This window comes from Aquarana catesbeiana, linkage group LG05, assembly GCF_042186555.1.
Source record: "Aquarana catesbeiana isolate 2022-GZ linkage group LG05, ASM4218655v1, whole genome shotgun sequence".
NCBI classification, from domain to species: domain Eukaryota; kingdom Metazoa; phylum Chordata; class Amphibia; order Anura; family Ranidae; genus Aquarana; species Aquarana catesbeiana.
In genome coordinates, this window is record NC_133328.1 from 399,198,618 (window position 1) to 399,220,094 (window position 21,477).

At 38.8% G+C, this 21,477-nt stretch overlaps 1 protein-coding gene across 5 annotated transcripts in view; it reads right to left on the bottom strand.

Annotated features, from left to right (window-relative positions):
* KIF13A (kinesin family member 13A) overlaps positions 1 to 21,477 on the bottom strand; it is a 322,375-nt gene that overhangs the window by 103,704 nt on the left and 197,194 nt on the right. For all 5 annotated transcript variants that reach the window (XM_073631119.1, XM_073631117.1, XM_073631118.1 and 2 more), the window contains exons 9-13: positions 20,954 to 21,066; positions 18,330 to 18,441; positions 11,337 to 11,549; positions 10,772 to 10,882; positions 6,208 to 6,342 (exon numbers count right to left, since the gene is read on the bottom strand). In XM_073631119.1, the coding sequence (XP_073487220.1) occupies positions 6,208 to 6,342; positions 10,772 to 10,882; positions 11,337 to 11,549; positions 18,330 to 18,441; positions 20,954 to 21,066 (684 nt within the window). The remainder of the gene's footprint in view (positions 1 to 6,207; positions 6,343 to 10,771; positions 10,883 to 11,336; positions 11,550 to 18,329; positions 18,442 to 20,953; positions 21,067 to 21,477) is intronic.

Here is a 21,477-nt window from a genome sequence, read left to right on the forward strand (position 1 = left end):
ACACACACACACACACACACACACACATTTTTTCCCAGAAAGAGCTGTTCTTTTAGGGGTATAAGGGGTCTCATTCTCCTGTGTATGTGCAAATTTCAACAATGAACAATAAAGTTCTGTAAAAAACAAGCTTTTAACATCCGATAGGGAAAATGTGAAAAGGGATCAAGAGCTCCACCTGTTGGCTGCTGATTAAAATGTAGTATATTCTTATCAAAGATTTATTTACTTAAGCAGTAACTCCACTTTTGTTGAGAAAAAAAACATTCCCCTCTGGGTGATCTATGTACATTACAAGGATTTTAACAAACTTTGTTGCAGATCCTTACCTTTTGTAATTCTGCAGAAATCCCTGTGTGTTTCTCTATGCCCATATTCTGAGTAAGTCTAATGCAAGTGGTTACATAATTATCAACCAGCTGCTGCACCTGCAAAGCTCTAATGAGGACAATTGCAGGGTCTGCATTCCTTTGGATGTGATTTTCTATTAGGAATATCTCAACAAAAATTATATTTTTGTTGCAGGGGATGCCTGAAATCTGACAAGCAGGAAATAACATATATAGAGGGCATCCTGTACACATTCTATGTACAGAACATCTCCAGGTAGCCATATATGGCATTTTACAGAAGATTACAGAGCTGCAGATTGAAAAGTAAAGGTAATTTTTAATAAAATTCAATTACAATATGACTTGTGTCACAAGTGTATACGCAAATAATTACTATTTTTTTATGTGCTATTTTTTCCCACGAAAGTCGTGTTACCCTTTAACTAAAATTTGCACTGTGTTTTTGGATTCTAATGTTAATAATGAGAGAAAACATACACAAGAAACCACAACATAGTTTCTTTAAAGTGAACATGTGCACAGATTATGCACACGACAGTATTTATATATTTTGGACAAGCAGTAAAAGCCCCTCACTTATCTCTGTATCTATAAGTATTGTGAAGAAGTTCATTTTCAAAGTTCACAACGCAGGCAATTAAATCTTACTACTTTCTTTTGCACCAGAATCCTGGCAGGTTGTTTCTTATGCCGCGTACACACGGTCGGACTTTTCGACCGGACTTGTCCGACGGACGCCGACGGACCAAATCCGGCGGACAATCCGACCGTGTGTGGGCTTCAGCGAACTTTTCCAGTCGCAAATCTGACAGACTTTAGATTTGGAACATGCTTCAAATCTTTACGTCGTAACTCCGCCGGAACCCAGAAATCCGCTCGTCTGTATGCTAGTCTGACGGACAAAAACCCACGCTAGGGCAGCTATTGGCTACTGGCTATCGACTTCCTTATTTTAGTTTGGTGTACGTAATCATGTACGAATCCGTCGGACTTTGGTGTGATCGTGTGTAGGCAAGTCCGGTCGTTAGAAAGTCTGTTGAAAGTCCGCCAAAAGTCCGTCGAAAGTCTGTCGAACGTCTGTCTGACTTTTGTAGCTGAAAAGTCCGACCGTGTGTACGCGGCATAAGGGTCACTATACAAACTTTGTGCAATTAAAGTGGTTCTAAATCCTATGTGTTTTCTACCTTAATGTGCCAATGGAGGCACACAGCACTGGTTGGGGGTATGCATGCGTTGGTGTCTCCTTAGCAGTCGGCCAGCTACATTGACACCCACAAACAGGCAGTTGTGGTCACTTGAGGACCAGTCAGAAGAAAAATCATATAATGCAGGTATGGACCTTCTCTTAAAAAATGTCTTATTATTACTTTAACTTTAGATTGCAAACTATATAATATGAGGACCTGCCTAATCTATCAAACCAGTCAGGTATGACCTTGCACTACATAGTTGTTGGTAAAAAATAAAGGAGTCTGTACAGTTAGATTGTAGTGGGTGTAGTGAGCTTTATTCTGACTCGAATCTGTTGCCATTTTAAAAAAGCATAACTTCAAATTAAAAGCAGCTAGAGAGGTCAGGGATGACTTGTTTTAAAGCTCTTTTACCGTTTTTGAAGATAAGTAAATAGATTAATGTCCATAATCTGGCCACGTGTGCACTTTAACCACTTAAGGACCAGCCTTGTTTTGGATTTTAGGTGTTTACATGTTTAAAACTGTTATTTTGCTAGAAAATTACTTAGAACCCCCAAACACATTATATATTGTTTTTTTTCTAACACCCTAGAGAATAAAATGGCGGTCTTTGAAATACTTTTTTTTGCACCGTATTTGCGCAGCTGTCTTATAAGCGCACTTTTTTTTTTAGAAAAAAATTCACGTTTTTGAATAAAAAAATAAGACAACAGTAAAGTTAGCCCAATTTTTTTTATATTGTGAAATATAATGTTATGCCAAGTAAATTCATACCCAACATGTCACACTTCAAAATCGTGCCCGCTTGTGGAATGGCGTCAAACTTTTACCCTTAAAAATCGCCATAGGCGACGTTTAAAAAATTCTACAGGTTGCCAGTTTTGCGCTACAGAGGAGGTCTAGGGCTAGAATTATTGCTCTCGCTCTACCGGTCGCGGCGATACCTCACATGTGTGGTTTGACCACCGTTTTCATATGCGGGCGCTACTCGCGTATGCATTCGCTTCTGCACGCGAGCTCGTCAGGACGGGGGGGGTTTTAAAATTTATATTTTTATTATTTATTTTACAATATTTTATTTATTTTTACACTGTTTTAAAAAAAAAAACTGGTGTCACTTTTATTCCTATTACAAGGAATGTAAACATCCCTTGTAATAGAAAAAAGCATGACAGGTCCTCTTAAATATGAGATCTGGGGTCAAAAAGTGGTCAGATCTCATATTTGGACTAAGATTCAAAAAAAAAAAAAAAAAAAAAAAAATGCCTTTAAGAAAAGTGGGTGGAGCTGACGTAATGACGGCCATCTTAGCCTCACTCGTCTCCATACCCAGGCACTGAAAGGTCCCGATCGCCTCCGCCGCTACCGACGGCTCTGGTAAGCGGCGGAGGGCGCGGGAGAGGGGGGGTGGCACCTCTCCCGCCACCGATAACGGTGATCCCGCGGTGAACCTGCCGCAGAGACCACCATTATCGTACACAGAACCGGCTGCTGTAAAGATGGATACCTCGGTTGTGGCAGCAGCTGCTGCCGTTACCGAGATATCCATCTTCAAAGTACCGACATATATGTACAGGAGCCGGTCGGTAAGTGGTTAAATACATTGTAAGAAATTTGCTGCAGCAATAACTTTACATGTGATAAATGACTAATCGTTTCCAAACAGCTTTAGAACACTGAGCTATTTTAATTATGATTTTAATAAGCATCAGTGTTTTGTAAGATACCATAGTTTAAACATACAGAAGCTGAGTAATACATGGTTGCTAGTTGTTTAGCATCAAACAAAATAATAAAAGAACTTTGCTGTAAACTGTGCTCCAGTTCAGCCTATATAAATAGAGAAAAAATTTGGTGTGGGAATTCCTGAACATGTGTTTTCCTGAACAACAATGCCAAAATTGACTAACAGTTCATCTGCTTTTACTGAAGCAATAGGGCGGTAATACAAAATATCACAAGCATTAAGCCCCTTCACATGGAACAGACTCCTCCTTGTTCAGGAGGGGATCTGTGAGCAGATCCCCTCCTGATCATAGCCGAACAGGAAGGATGTCAGCTCTATGGGCAGCTAGATCTAAAATGACTCTGCAAGCTACATCTGATTCACATCAGGCTACATATGATCAGATAAAGCTTTTTTTTCCAGGCCAGGACAGACCCGGAGGTAGGCAATTTCGTCTGTCCATGGACCCTCTGATCAGGTTCGCCTGAAAAACTGACAAGCAGACCTGATCAAAAAGCCCATGTGAAATGGCCTTTGCCCTAACTGTGTATTTACAGAATATCAAATGTGATCTTTAATTCTGTAACTATTGCCTACAGCAAACAAACTTGCCAGTCACTGACTGATTTTGCTTACCCCATAAACATGCATGGCTTTTTCCAATAAACCTACATTTCTTTGTTACTTAAACTAGATTCACATTTGTGCATTGTGGGAATGTGCACAAAATCTCATGCATTCCCGTAATACACAAAAAACTTGCATCCCTTTTGCAGGCGCCCCAACCCACCTTGCTAAAATGTACTATCATGCATTTTGGTGCAGTGCAATATGTAAAGAGGTTGATGTGCTTCATTTTGTGTGATTTTATTTGTGTAGGGCAGCCCATTAAAAATAATATGCAAAAACATTGATTACACCTGCATAAGTGTAAATGAAGTCTTTATGCCAGTTTAAAAAAATTATTCAGAACACAAACTAAGCTAAGAACACAGCTGCGCATAAGCCATTGGGAGTATCTTGCTTTTTGTTAGAACAGAAACAAATTCCTTCACTGGCTAATAAAATGATTAAACAGCAGAATGACGTGTTGACGCAAACCCCTCTGATACCTATTCCTCAGAGGAAAATAAAAGCATTTGGGCAAGTTTCTCGAACCTGTTCGACAGCTACTGTCTTAGACGAGACTGGGTTAGCATGGTCTGGAACAAAGGACGAGTTTACTGCCCTTCATACTTTAGGGGGGCCAGGCTGTGGTCAGTGGGAGTAAAACAATTACATAGTGCCTGTGGTCAGTAGGAGGAGGAATTGTGCCCCATAATGGGTATTAGTGATAGAAATAACGCCTTTTTGTTGATGTCAGTGGACGGAATAGTGGCCCCATCGTTGGTGTTAGTAGGAAGAATACTGCACCATCTTTAGTGTCAGTGAAAGGAATAGTACCCCATCATTGTGTCAGTGGGGGAATAGTGCCCCATTGTTGCTGTCAGTGGAAGGAAAAGTGCCCAATCATTGGTGTCAGTGAAAGAAATAGTGCCCCATCATTGGTGTCAGTGGGAAGAATAGTTCCCCATCACTGGTGTCAGTGGAAGGAATTGTGCTTCATTGTTGGTGTCTGTGGGAGGAATAGTGCCCAACCATTGGTGTGAGTGGAAGGAATAATGCCCCATTGTCCGTATAAGTGGGAGGAATAGCGCTTCATATTTATGGGAGGAATTCCCAAGGGCTGGATAAAGGCATGCAAAAGGCTGGAGTTTGGAGACCACTGTTCTATAAGTACATGATGATGTGTTCGCTGATGATCACATTTAAACAAAAAAACAGTAAAATTACTTTTCCTCTCTTAAGAAAAATGTATACTTGATAAATAGTAAAGAGATATACATTTATCATTGCGAAAAGAAACCCCTAATGACAAAAGTGTGAAGGCTGCCATTGCTGACCTTGCCTTCGGAAAAAAGAATTATGATATTGCCCTGACATTAAAGCAGAACTTTACCCATAAAACTTGATAACAATAATGTTCTTTAGCTAGGATCATACATTCCAAATTAATAATTATGATACCAAAACTAGTGCATGCTGTAAATTGCCTCCAGGATTGTTCCGGTTTCTTCTTTCTAGAGGCTGCCATTTAGAGACCACATAGAGGCTGAAGCTCAGAGCCACTTATCAGCAGTAAATCTTTAGGCTGTCAACAGATCGGCCTCAGTGAGAAACTATAGAGAGCAAATGAGCATGAGCAGAGCAGGGTGAGACCGTGTATTACTGAATTTTAAACAGTATAAGCACTTATTTTTATTTTTTTACATAGCTATACATGCAAAAGGGGCAAGCCTGAAGTGATCTAGCAGGACTTAATTTTCTGACTAAAGTTCCACTTTAATTCTCTTGTTAAAAAAAAAAAGTTCCACTTTAATAATGTGGGTCATTGACTTGGAACCAGTATACAGATCAAGAGTTTTGACTTTAATGATTGCATACCTGTTCAAGAGTCAACAACTTAAAGTACATAAGCCAGAGAGAGTAATGGCTTGTGACAAAGGGCAAGTGCAGCATGCTTTCAAGTACATTGAGTTTGCTTTGAGAACAGGTTATGGTGTTTCTAAGATCTTTTACGTGCTCTTCTGACCTTCTTTTGGCCAGCATTCCACTCCTAAGCTACTCCCAGCAGCTTTTGTATTCCCACTGACTTATATGGGAGAAAAGTAGTTGTGACACAAACAAAAGCCCAGATATACAGGCCCTGTAAGGCAACTGCAATTTTTGGAAGGAGGTCAACAATGGTAGCCCTATATTCCCCTCAGAACAGATTTCCGTTGAACTAAATTGACCTTAACAAATAATATAATCTTTCTAGAATACAAATCACCCTAACAAACATAAATCTCATCTAAAGCATTTATTTTTTTATTCTTTCATAACTTGAACTTACCTTTAAATAATAAACCAGCAGTTCATTGAGTGCGGGGTCAGCATTGAGGTTCACCAGGTAACATTTGTCATCGCCAACTTTAATACCTGAAGACTGTAGAGAAATGCCCATACTTTCCAGCTGCTTCTGCCTTTCCTGTGAACATAAAAATCACCAGGGTTCAACACAGAATTCAGTACATGTACACCTCCAATTGCTACAACTATGTAACAAGTAATCATGGGGCATGTAGGGAGATTTTGCATTCTACCCTCTTCTACTTCAGGTTCACTGAAGTTTAGAATCATTTAATGGGGAGCCCATGGAATGTGTTTGGATATATGTATATTATGTGTATTGGAAATTATCCTGGAACTTTGTTACAGATGCCATTAAAGAATTTCCACCATGTTTAACAGCTGTCTGCAGACACTGCAAGTTGAAGGCATCTTTTGCTATCTTCTTCTTTTTAGTATTGGTCACAAAGACACTGTTTTAATCCTGAGGTAATTTTTAAGGCCATAGTTTATAGTATGTATCAGCTATCCTGGTAAAGGTACATCTATCCCTGTATGAGCTCTGGCTTGTGACCCTGCTTTTTTTTGTCAATACAGTCTGTCCATGTTTAGCTTATGCTGCTAATATTACTGTTCCCTGTGACACTTTACATACAGTATTACAGTTTTCTGTCTGACGCACCTGCAAATTGGAAACTAACTGGTCGGCCTTACTGGAATGCTGATGTGTGATCTTCCAAAGCAACATGAGGTAACTAACAAAAGTATTAACACCAATTTTTATAACTTTGAATCTCCTTTGGGACTGGGTATGAGCAATTTCATAGTTAATATCCAGTTGTACATGTAGTTTCTATTATTTTGTTTACTCTTTATACATCACTTGTCTATAATTATATTAACCACTTGCCGCCCAGGCCAATTCTGACATTTCCCACATGCATGTTAAAATCTGCATTTTTTTTTCTAGAAACCAAACATATATTTTTTAAATGTAGAGCCCCTGGATAATAAAATGTTGATTGTTGGAATTTTTTCTGTTGCACAATATTTGCGCAGCCATTTTTAAAACACAAATTTTTAGGAAAAAAATACAAAAATACAAACAGAATATAATATCCAATCTTTGGTAAAAATATGTAGCACCCTCTACCTTAGGTAGGTGCTAGAGTAGTGGGTTTGTTTTGTACTGTCAGCGTAGTTACATTTAGGCAGGCCTATGCTGTGAGCTAGGCCTGTTTGTTTTGATCTGGGGGCAGGGGAGTGGTTTAGTATAGCAGCAGGTGAGGTGACTGACATGTGCTTCAGCTCTTGGGCGCCTCCTGTGGTTTTCAGAAGTTTCTGGAAAAGAGGCAGGGCAGAGAGCTGGAGTGACATGGGGTGTATGTGGGAGCCCTGACCAATCCCAAACTAGGATTGGCAGGGTGAAGGCCTCCTAGATATACCCATGGTCATCCTGTTGTGGGAGGAGTTGTCGGGTGGAAGAACTGAATGATGGAGTGTTAAACTGTCTTGGACTGAGGGAACCCCCTTTCTGGGGGGGGTGAACTCAGGCCTGGATCTCGGGAGCTGGGAAGGAGCCTCTCTCTACACGGTCATTGAGAGGTGTCCTGGAACAGGAGCAGGAAAGAGGACAATTGGGAGCACTGCCAGGCAAGTCATTCAGGAGGGATCCATGCCGGGGTCGGTGAGTGAGAAGCACAGTGTGAAGCTCTAGGAGAGACATGCAAGGATTTGGATGTGGAGCCAGAGGGAGAGACTGTGGTGTTGTTTTAGAGTCAAGTCGTTGCAGCCACGAGGGCTGGCAGGTATGCATCGGACATGCTGGGATCAGTAGTAAGAGGATGTCATAACATCATGCAGAGCTGCATAATGATGTGAGCTTTAGGCTGCATTCACACCCGAGTGTTTCAATGTCGTGTGTTTTTACCACAATTTTGTACAGTTCACCAAAGTAAAAAGCAGAAAAACACCTGTAATCTGCCCCAAAGAAGCTCATGTTCTTTTTTGAGCTTAAGGTGTTTTTCAGGCGTTTTGCTTCAGGTGACAAAACGCTCAGATGTGAATAGGTGCCATTGAAATGAATGGGATTTTGCTTGTTGAACGTTTTTCAGGTGTTTTTTCAGGCGTTTTGCGAGCATTTTATGAGCTGAAAATGCTCAGGTGTGAATGCAGCCTTAGTGAAAGAGGGGAAAGGTCTACTATAAGAGAATACAGTGTTACAAGTATCAAATTAAAGATTGTCTAAAGACAATTTTTATTTTGTTTTTTAGTTATGGAGCAGTGAGAGAAAAGGCTATACTGCTGTAGGGGATCCACTCTCTCTACATGTTGGGGTGACCACTGTCATTAAAACTGAAGGAAAAGCAACACTTTGATCTGTCACCAGAACAGGGATTGAGGGGAATCTTCAAATGTGGACACCTGTCTCTGACACGGTGACAGCTGTCTAAGAAGGGATTTCCTCACTTTGAAGAGAGTTCCTCCTACTTCTTGTGTCCACAGAAGAGGAAACTATACATATATAAATGGAGAAGGGTAGGACATTAAATTATGCGTTTTTACGAGGGGATAATGTAAATGACCCTATGTATTCTGTGAAGTGCTGCATAATGCTATAATTTTTTTACTTTAAATGTTTTAATACTTTAAACTTAAACATATTGCTTTCATAAGGGGGCTAACAAGCCCTCTACTGTGTTAGCATTGGTCAGGTAAAAGGCACTCTTTATAAATATCAGATATATATATATTAGACTCCTAACGTCTCCTCTCTAGCTGATAAAGCACAAACTGTGCTTAATCTGCTATTTACCTGCCTTTTAGGCAGGATTTTGACAGCTCTGAACCCAAAAGTGGCTTAGTGCTCAGAGCTGAGTGCTTATGGGTTCACACTCTGCAGAGGTCATCAAGGAAAAGATGGGCGTCACACTGTCAGTCCTGTAAAAATGATCGGGCAGGTGTACAGCTGCCCAGATCACTTTTACTTAAAAGCTGGCAGCCAGCTAAAAAAAAAAAAAAAAATAGGAACAAGCTTTTGGCTGCTGCTTTAGCCATGAGCCTATTTTGACCCATTTAAAACACGCCCAACTAAAGTCAACACAAAAATTCTAAATAAACTATTTCAACATTTAGGTTAAAAAGAGGGATTATGTGGCAAGTACATTTATAGCTCTACTGGCATGACAATGCTCCTCTGCAAAGTTTGGTCACTAAACTATCATTAAAGTTAGGGACCACATACAGTAAGTATATAGCAATGTGTAAATCAAGAGCAGGTATGCCCTGGGGGTAGCTCCATTCTTCCTAAAAAGCTACAGGAACAAGCCCACTGTGATATGCCTAAGGCCTCATGTACACTGCTGCTGGTAAACAGACGTTTAGAAGCAGTTGGGCGTTTTTTTTAACTGCCCCTGAACTCTCCTCTATGTTATCTTATCTGTTCATGTACACAGGGTCGTTTATAGTCGTTTCTAGGCAGTTGAGTTTAGAGGCATTTTTGGAATGCAAAAAAAATGCGTTCAGAAGCTGATTTTACAGGCATTTCAAGCGCCAAATGCTTCTAAACATGGTTAAACGTGGTAACTCACTTTTAGCTGTGTTTTGTTTACAGGCGTTTTCATTTTTTTAAATGCATCTAAAACGCAAACGCGGCAAAACGCCGCTAAACGCGTCATGTAAACGCGGCAAAGCTGACGTTTTAAACGCAGGTTACTATCTGTCAAGTTAAATCGTTCAGGAGAGGTTGTAAAAACGTCCTGTGTACATGAAGCCTAAAATGTTGAAACAATTTATTACATTTATTTAGGCTTTTTGTGCTGACCATGTGGAAAGTGTGCTATGGAATTTTCCTATTAGTTTGTCAGCATTTACTTGTGTGATAGACATAAGATCTTTACCCCAAAACACCCCGTTCCCTTGTCACTTGCTTTGATTGACAGCAGCCAGAGCCAATGGCTCTCACTGCCTCAGCAAAGCCTGAGAGACCAGGAAGTGAGGAGACAGAAGAGCTGCAGACAGTCACATCCCTGGATTGAATGGGGGTTCAGGTAAGTAAAAGGAGTGTAGGGGGTAGGTTCCCCAATTCTGGGTAGTGCTCTACACAAGTTCATTCATATTTAAGGCACAGCACTTTGTTAGAGCAGCAACCCATTACCAGCACATATTACCCATATATTACACACCATAAGCACGGGAATACATATATTTCTTTGGTTAAGTAAAAGGAGGGATGAGGAGGGGATACTGATGCCTAAACATTTTTCAACTTAATGCAAAGAATGCATTAAAGGTAAAAAATGTTCGGGTTTTATAATCACTTTAACATTTCAACACTTGTCCCTGGAAGATGAGTAAATAAAGCATAAGCAACATGTGCACTCCTTATGTTCAGTTCTATCTCCCAACATCCTTTAACAGCAATATTCTGACATCAGCAACACAGCTAAAGCTTTTGAAGTCTACCCAGTGGATACAAGATAAATATAGATACAAGTAGGCATGACAAAGAAGTATATCATTTCTTGTTTTGTCAGCTCTATAAATGCTAAAAGACCAATATGCGATACCTGGGCAATAGCTTCTGTTTTCCTCAGCTTCTCTTCCCAGGTAATTGTCAGTTCCCTAATTAATTTCTCAGATTCTTCTAATTTTTCTTTCAGTTCAGGTGCTTTCATTGCCTATGCATTAAAAATAACAGACAAATACTTACATAATTAATCACACTAAGTTGAAATCAATAGAGCCGCCATCTGTTTCATAACATTTAACACTGCTACATTTTAAGATTTGTTAATAAGGAGTATAATGCTATTTAGAAATCAACTGGGGAAATAAATTTTATCCAAATAAGCTAACAAAATGGACTCCATTGACGAAAATAACGTTAAGTGACAATATCACGGAAAGACTACAATTATCAGTAAAGTATGGAAAGAAAACAAAAATTATCAGTAAAACAGGATTATCATTGTAATACAGAATTACATTGTTTAGCTTCAGAAAAAATAAGATCTTGGCTTTTTGTTATTATCATATAGTATTTCCACTTTCATATGCACTTGCTTCCATTTTTTTTTTTTAATGTATGGTAAAATATTTTACCGACTATGCCTCTTGCATGTGAGTACTCACCTCTGCTTGTGACAGCTGTTCTTTGAGTTTATCCACCTCTTCTCGTAGTTCTCTGATAACTCTGGCATTAGGATCTTCATTCACTACAGCATGGTTGACTATCCTTTTAGCTCGATCAGCATACCGTAGTGTGGACAGGGTCTCTTCATAGTTATCTGCTGCTGGGCTTATTGTTGCTATCATGGCTGTCTTGCTGTTGCCTCCCAAATTGTCCTTTATGCCAAAGTGAAAGATACAGATTAGTTAATTTACAACCAAGTCATGCCATTCATCCATCCAAAATAAATTATGTCTGTAAATTTTACATTTTTATCTATATTTATAATTTTATAAAGTTTCTCAAATTATAAAATGTTTTACTGAATGGGACTTATTTGTTTTTATGATTCAACTAATGAACAAATATAGCAAAATCTAAATTAAACCAATCTTCAAAAAGTGGTATTTTAAAAATATCCACAAATGTTACTTAGCTAAGGTGATACAAACATAAAGCACATGTGATGCAGGTCATCCTACTGTACAAAATAAAAATTTACCAGTAAACAATATTATAATGCCATAAGTGACTATGGACCAGACCCTAGGTTGAATTAATTACTGGCTTTTATACTCTGCATTATATGGATATGAACTCTAATGCCCTGTACACACAATAGGATTTTCCGACAACAAAACCGTGGATTTTTTTCCGAAGGATGTTGGCTCAAACTTGTCTTGCATACACACAGTCACACAAATGTTGTCGGAAATTCGTCAAGAATGCGATGACGTACAACACGTACGACGAGCCAAGAAAAATTAAGTTCAATAGGCAGTGCAGCTCTTCTGCTTGATTCTGAGCATGCATTGACTTTTGTGCGTCGGAATTGTGTACACACTCACGGAATTTCCAAGAAGTTTTGTTGTCGGAAAATTTGAGAACTTGCCCTCAAACATTTGTTGGCGGAAATTCCGACAACAAATGTTCTATGGAGCATACACACGGTCGGACTTTCCAATAACAAGCTCACATCCAACATTTGTTGTTGGAAAATCCTATGTGTGTACAGGGCATAAGACAACCAACAAAGAATAAAAAGACAGCTGAAATAAAAGTATTGAATGCCCTGCATGCATGCTATGGGATGGCACAATTATTACACATTATTTTTGACTTCTACTGAGTGACACAATTTTCTGTCTCTGACTCTGTAAAGGTTATGATGGTAGTACAAAACTGATCAACGTTTGGAAAAACTCTTGTCTGTTGATTTCCCTTTTACTATATTACCTTATATAAAACAGTTGGTGATACAAAACACAGGAAGTAAGCCCAATGACACAAAGGGAAAACCTAGTATGTAAACAGTGATTTTAGAAACACTGATGACTAAAGAACATAACTGAAGAGGGTTACAATTGCCAACGTGTATGCCCCTAATGATTCCCAAGCATCATTCTTTAAGGCCTTTTTCCAAATATTGGACAAATATAACTCCCCTCATCTAATTCTTGGAGGGGACTTCAACTTGGTGGCACAGTCGGACATGGATAGGAGCAGAATGGGCAGCACCTGTAACACCTTCCCTAAAACCCTAAAGTCACTGCTACACTCTCATAATTTGGTGGACTCCTGGAGAGCACATAATGTCGGGGCTAGAGAGTACACTTTTTATTCCCACCCTCAGGATAGCTATTCCAGATTGGACTATCTGTTTTGTTCTCCTATCTTTCTAGCCAATTCTACTTCTGCTGCCATTCACTCCTGCCCATGGTCTGATCACCAGATGGTGTCCCTTGACATCTCCCACATAGGCCTCAATCCCTCTGTTGCTGGATGGAGACTGAATGAGTCTCTCCTCACAGATCCTATTATTGTCTCCCAGATCTCAAAACATTAATGCCCCGTACACACGGTCAGACATTGATCGGACATTCCGACAACAAAATCCATGGATTTTTTCCGACGGATGTTGGCTCAAACTTGTCTTGCATACACACGGTCACACAAAGTTGTCGGAAAATCCGATCATTCTGAACGCGGTGACGTAAAACACGTACGTCGGGACTATAAACGGGGCAGTAGCCAATAGCTTTCATCTCTTTATTTATTCTGAGCATGCATGGCACTTTGTGCGTCAGATTTGTGTACACACGATCAGAAATTCCGACAACGGATTTTGTTGTCGGAAAATTTTATAGCATGCTCTCAAACTTTGTGTGTCGGAAAATCCAATGGAAAATGTGTGATGGAGCCTACACACGGTCAGAATTTCCGACAACAAGGTCCTATCACACATTTTCCGTCGGAAAATCCGACCGTGTGTACGGGGTATTAGAAGAATACTTTGCCACCAACAATGTAGAAGATGTTTCGCCTACTATCCTCTGGGCAGCCCATAAGGTGGTAATCAGAGGTCATTTAATCCAGTTAGCGGCCGAAAGGAAGAAACAAAGGATGATTGATATCACTAAACTAACCTCTGAACTTGATAAATTATACCACTTACATTCACAGAATCACTCCACAGATCTCCTACAACAAATTAACCACACTAGATTTGAACTGGACAAACTCCTCTCTAAACGGACGGAAAAAGGCCTTAGGTGGTCGAAAGCTAAGTTCCTGTTACACAGTAACGCGGCTTTGGCCATGTTTGCTAGGAAGCTCAATCAATCCATCCAACCCCCCCATACTTATAAACTACGAAATCCTAATGGGAGTTTGGTCTCCCACCCAACTGAAGTCCTACAAATCTTCTCTAAATTTTATGAAAATCTGCTCTCCCCCACCGCCTCCACTCCTGACCCAACCCTCAAAACATGGCTTGATAATATCCCTCTCCCCAAACTAAGACCAGCTTCTAGCACTTAATGCCCCTTGCTCAGACATGGAAATTACTAAAGTCATCAATTCCCTCAAACCCTCTAAAACTCCAGGCCCAGATGGGTATTCGGCCCCTATTACAAGAAATTTACCCAATATTTGACCCCATATTTACAGGCTAACCTTAATCACATATTAAAAGGTAATGTTTTCCCAGATTATATGCTTCACTCTAACATGTCTATGATCCCTAAACCCAACAAGGACCACTCTCTGCCACTGAATTACAGACCAATTTCTGTCATCAATACGGATTTGAAGACTTTTGGGCGTATTTTGGCAGACAGACTCTCGACTATCATTACCTCCTTAGTCTCACCCAACCAAACAGGATTCATCCCGACCAGACAAATCACTGACAATATCAGACTGGCATCTAATATCATACAAGATGCTGACCTACACTCCCACAAAGTACTATTTCTGAGCCTGGATATTCATAAGGCCTTTGATAGTGTGCTTTGGCCATACCTTGAACTAACCCTAGAAAAATTTGGATTCTTGGGAGCCTTTGTTCATGGCTTTCGAGCATTATATCATCAACCCCACACCCGGTTCAGAACGGGTTCAGAATATTATTATTATTCATAATATTCAGAATATTTCAGGTTAGGCAGGGGGACTAGGCAAGGCTGCCCCTTGTCACCACTTTTATTTGCCCTCGTCATCGAACCCTTAGCCCAGTCCATTAGTCTAGATCCTAATATTAAAGGTTATTCAAAAGGGGATCAGGAATTCAAGATAAGTTTATATGCAGATGACGTCCACCTTTTTCTACCTGATCCGATAATCTCAATCCCCAACCTAAATTTTTACCCTCCATACCTTCCAGGACCTTATTTTTTTTTAGACCCCTCCCAAATTATGTGTCTAGACAAACAATTGAATTCATCCAAAGAGATATAAATAAATTTGTATGGTACAATAAAAAACCCAGATTAGGTAAGCAGATGATCTACAGACCCCGGGCCAGAGGAGGATTGGGCCTTCCCAATCTTTGGCACTATTACCCTTCAGCTAGACTAACACAATTGGCTCAGTGGCATGTCCCCCCTCTCGGGATCCCCTGGCTCAGTTTTGAACGCTCCTCCATAGCCCCTTACTCTTTACCGGGATTATTATGGGCCCCTACAATCCGTCCAAGGGATATTTCTCCCCTTAATTCAGTAGTGGGTCAAGCCTTACACTTGTGGTCTCTTTACAAAAAGAAATTCTCCCTAATCTCGCCTTACCCCAAATGGGCGTAACCCGCTCTGTTTCTCTTGTTAGTGGTTGTACACTCACTGGTTTATGTTCTGTTTGTTTTTATGTTTTATGTTATATAATTGTTTTAACATTTATTATCACAACATATGCGTCAAAATATTTCAAAGAGACTCTCAGGTACTTTTTTAAGCCTCAGGACCTCCCCTTCCTGGAGTCCTCCTCAGTTCAATATGGTTACTTTTGTAACTTCTAGGTATTTGACTAAAGAACATAACTGCACACATATAAACTGTAATCAATTCCTTGTAAGTATATTGTCATCACACAACCAAAACAAACTCTGAGATATTATTTTCCTAGGTAAATCAGTATTCCAATACAGGTGAGGTCAATGCTGATCTGACAAGAACATCACTTATAGCCCATAATCTATGAATCCATGGAATAGTACATAAGGAACATAAAAGTAAAATGTAAACTTGCAATATTCACATTTTTTCCCCAGTTAATTTATTTATTTATTTTTTTTAGTTTTGGATTTTACCAAAATGGGAATACAAAGTCATTGCAAAAGTACACAATGCAATTAAGGACAAAACAAAAAAGACATGAGTACATTTAATTCTGAATAACAGATAACAGCTGAACAGTCCATGGAATACACTGAATTTGTATTCAAACTGCAAGTAGTCAAAATAAAGAGTATACTTTAGGAAACTCCATGTCCTGTTTATTGTTTTTGTAATATTTAGGACAAATTTCACAACATTCATTTTATATAAAGAAGAAAAATATACTAAGGGCTCTTGCACACATTACTCCTGTTTGATCATCTACTTTTTCAGATGTTTGTTCTCATGCTGACAATGTCAAAGGACAAATCTGTGCGAATTTGTGCTCAAACGTGCACGCATGAGGCGTAAATTACTGACCAAAAATGCAGATTTTTCCATTTATTTCTTTTTACTGAAGAATACACATCGCTTGTTTACGTGCCTGTGTGCATAGGCACATTACAATTAATGCGCTGTATTTTAACTCAGTAAAAAAATAAGCTGCACTGAGCTTTTTAAAGCTGCACAAGAAAGTGTGCAAGAGACCTAACAATCCAAAAAAAAAAACAGTAATAAAACAGAGAATGGATTTGTTGTTCAGGGTAAATGAAGGAGAAAGTGCAATGAACATTTCCTGAACACATGCTTAGGTACACATATTTTAGGTATGATATAAGAAACAGAAGTATCTGAGATAGGATAGGCAGGTATATTACTTGAAGGGACTGTTGATATTGAAAGCAAAGTGATCAAACCTTTCATCAATGTCAGTATTATTGTTCGGTTAAACATCTAGGCAAATTTCTGTTGGCCAACAAGCAGGACCATAGCCCAAGGTCCTGAGGATATCTGTATTGGTCATATGCTACCCGCGTCTCCACCACAAAGATTTATTTCAGAATTTGTGGCCATTCTGCTAATTCCAGTGAGTGGAATTGTCTAGAAACTGCCACTCAGGTGGCTAGAAGACAATGGCGCAAATGGTTCAATTAGTTTTGAAAAAAGACCCTGGTAACATGGACTACCTGGGGGCGCAAAACCTTTATCCAAAATGTGGTAATTTGGGGCAGTTCCACCTTATTAGATATTGATGGATATATGTGGATTCGTTCTAATGAAGTTAGAAACCATAAAGCAGTGGTTCCCAGCTTCTTTACCACTTGTGTACCCCTTGGCAACCCATTTCCATAAATCATAATCACCTAACCCCAGCCTACCCCCTGACAGCAACACGTCTCAAAAAAGTTGGGACAGGGCAACAAAAATCTGGCAAAGTAAGTAGGAAGTAACAAGGAAGACCCGGAAGAACATTTTGCAACCAATTAGGTTAATTGGTAACAGGTCATGATATAACATGATTGGTTATAAAAAGGGCATTTAAACATTTGATATGATTTCTGTTAGTTATTGTGAATACAATATGGGTTTATGAGATTTTCAAATCATTGCATTCTGTTTTTATGTAGATTTTACACAGCATTCCAACTTTTTTAGAGTTGTGGTTGTAAAGAAAGGCTGAGTAGCGAGGACACTCTGAGGGGGGGGGGGGGGTTGATCAACAGAGGTGACAACAAGTCTACTGGGCATAGATCATATTTGAATTGTGTTATACGTTAGTCAGAATGGTTGTAAAACCAATCCACTACATGATTCAAAAGGGCAGCTTTGTACTAAGTTTCAAAGTCTGGATGCTTACCCCTCCCTCAATCTCAGGTTTTGCGAAAATCATATAGCACAACCAGGGCTTCTTGTTTCCCCAGATTAAACTGATTGTGAGAGATCTGAGATGGGAAGAAGGATGGGAAACTTTATCAGTATTTTTGGATAAATTCCAGTGGGTGAGGTGATTTCCAGTGTGTAGAGAAAGCCACAATGAAGGCTAGAAAACAGTTGGATAACGGAGTATAATATAGGTAAGTGGGATGGGGTTTGATTACCCAAATATTAAATAGAATCAGATTTCCACTTAAAAATGAAATTGATTTGTAGTTGGCATTACGTGATCAAGGATAGAGTGACATGACAGGTAGGATGTCCAGATTTGAATACGTTCATTTGAAAAAATGCTTCAGGAACCAAATAAGTCAAATATGCAGACGTTAGTCAGTGGGTGGGTTATGAACATCAAAATAACTGCAGTTCTTAATCATGTTAGTCATGTTAAGTATAGCTTAGGGAAGAGAACTGTTTTTGCAGATAATATCCAAAAGGTGTTAAGAACAACTAACATTTCAACTGTTCTACCACATTATTATCCTATACCCACAAGGTATAAGATGTTTGTATGATTAAAGGAGTGACACAATTATTACAAGAATATTTGATCTATGATGTAGGAATAGATATTGGAACTTGTGTTATTACCTTAAGAAGCCATGTTAGCACAGAATCTCTGTAAGGCACAAATTTGTTCTTCCCTTTCCCTGCAGCTTGATCGGCCAAAGAAGATATAACCAAACCCAAAGTTGTTAGTGACCTGGGTGGACAGATGCACATCTGTTAAAATACAGATATATGTAATGCTATGCAGAATTATGGAATTAAAATGCCAGAATCTTCCATGACAACACCTGAGATCCCACCTACAGGATTAAGGATGTTGTCAAGAATGAAGATCTGAAACACACATTAGAATTTTCCAGTAATTTTCCCATTTGACACAAATGGTCCATAACACACTAAACCAAGCAGGTGGAATTGTTTCAGGTTACGGTCTTTGTCAGGAAAGATTAAAAAGAAATTGTCATATCAAGTTTACACTTACAGATGAAATCTACTATTAAAATGTATTATTAACATTGAACCCCAGGTAGAAATAAAAAAACATCAACAAATGCACCAACTAAAGGCAAGTATAAAAAAATTACTGAAAATATTTTTTGTAAATAGGGAAACTACCTAAATTTGTTATGAAGCTGACCTAACCCCTAAAGCAACAATACTTACACTGGGAGTGGCAACATTAAGATTTAGGAAACAGAATGAAAAGAGAGATGGCATCCTCATGGCCGGGTTGTGTTCTTGACCAAGCTGTTTAAAATTACTTCAAATGTTCGTCTGCTTTTAACATTCCATCTTGGAATGAATGTAATTTCCCAAACAAAAACCACATTTGTTGTTAGAAATTCATTAATTAAAAAAAAATTCTATGCTATTCCTTCAAATTTTCTTGCCACTGCGGTCCAAAACAAATGTCAATTTAACCCCAATAACATATAGAAAATCTAACAAACTTTCTAAAAAAACTTAAAAATTTGAACTAAATTCAACTAGTGTATACCCAGCTTTTACCTTGTCGAGCCATCTAGAGTCAAGATAGTCAAACTGGGCCTGTTCACTGAGTCACTGCTGAAGAACTAGCATGTGGTTTGTAAGTAAGGGAATGGCTCTTTTTTCTGAAAGCCTTCACATAGCATTTTGCACATTTACCCATGTTGAAAAACTTAAATCCAAAAAAATACTGTTGCAAATATAGAGTATCTACTAGTGTGAGGCTCTCACTTTTTTTTTGCAATAATAAAATATCACGTCCTTCTCAGTTGTAAGCCATAATTGTATGTATTTCCACACTCTTGTCTTTCTTCTGCACTTATAGAGGCACACAAACGCATTGTAAACAACATATAAGTAATATCCGCGGTAGATGTGATTAAAAAGTAAATAAAATATGAAAATAGTGAATAATAAAGACAGCTGCCAGCACGGGTCAATAGATAAAACAACCAATAACAATCAATATACATATAGTGCAGCGCTATCACTTAATGAGCATGTATAGCATGAGCTCAAAAATGTGATAAACATTGTGAAAGGTAAATGTGATAAATAAAAAAAACAAAAAGAGGTATACTAATGAGTTCATCAAAAAAAGTCCATAAAGCATCCAAAAAAACAAAAGTCAGTAAAAGAAGAAAAATAAAATCCAGTGTCCCAACAGATCAGAATCCAACAGGTGAGGGATAGAATATATGATTATGTGCATAATAGAGACAGCTTCCGCAGATCCTCTGTGTAAAACACCTCCAATGCAAAAGGATGTCAGCTTACCAGAATGTGGTGGCTTCCAAATTAATGGAAAAGCCAGCAACGCAGTAGGGAAAACCTTTCCCAGGTGTATCCATAGAGGTGCTGGCGGTCCTGGCATGCTTCAAATCACAAACTCATACTCGATGCATATGCATTAAAATATAAAGAATCATAGTGTGATACTGTATAAAAAGTGGTTTATTGAGTATAAAAGATGCACTCACATGATCATTGATAAAAACAAGCGTGTTGTCATATAAAATGCTGTGGCTGAGGTGTGTGGTGGGACCAGACTTGACGTCACCACGCTCCTCGCTCACTCGATATTCTGCCATGGCCATTGCTGCAGCATTTTACATGACAACACACTTGTTTTTATCATTGATCATGTGAGTGCATCTTTTTATACTCAATAAACCACTTTTTATACAGTATCACGCTATGATTGTTTATATTTTAATGCATATGCATTGGGTATGAGTTTGTGATTTGAAGCACGCCAGGACCGCCAGCACCTCTATGAATGCACCTGGGAAAGGTTTTCTCCACTGCGCTGTTGGCTTTTCCATTATTTTGGAAGCCACCACATTCTGGTAAGCTGTCATCCTTTTGCATTGGAGGTGTTTGGGAAGCTGGCTCTCTTATGCGCATAAGCATCTGTTCTATCCCTCACCTGTTGGATTCTGATCTGTTGGGACACTGGAATTTATTTTTCTTCTTTTTTTGACTTTTGTTTTTTTGGATGCTTTATGTACTTCTTTTTTTGATGAACTCATTATTATACCACTTTTAGTTTTTTTCATTTATCACATTTACCTTTCACAATATTTATCATATTTTTTGAGATCATGCTATACATGCTCATTGAGAGATAGCGCTGCACTATATGTATATTAACAAAAATGCATCAACTGCTCATTAAAAAATAAACAGATATAAAAACCACAGAAAAGGGCTCCTACTTGTTGATGTTGCTTCCTTCCTTAAGACGTTCACCTGCAGCACCCGTTTTGGAAACTCTCTCGCTGCCAGCCAGATCCACCAAGCTCACTTTACTGACTCGCTCTCCAGAATTCTACACATAAGTTAATGAGAATATTCAGTATACATGTATACACATCTAAACTGATTTTATTTTTCTCTAGCAAGATCTGGTTAAAAACCTAAAAACAACTCCACTCACAATGGATCTTCACTTTGAAATGAATCAGGAAACCCAACCCTAAGTGGATTTTTACTGCAATATGCTACAGGAAATATCACCCTATCCCCAACACAGCCAGTCATGCAAAACTGAACTCTGACATTTATTAGTTTCTCTGGAAAATCCACTAGGGAGCACATAATGCAGTATTTCTATGACCAGCTCCCCTTGTAAACTCTTTATAAAAAAATATTAAGAAATCATATGTCCTGCTGGAAAGAACATCTAAAAAAAAGCCAGGCTCACACCATCACAGCTGTGCTGGAGGTTTTTGGACATCTA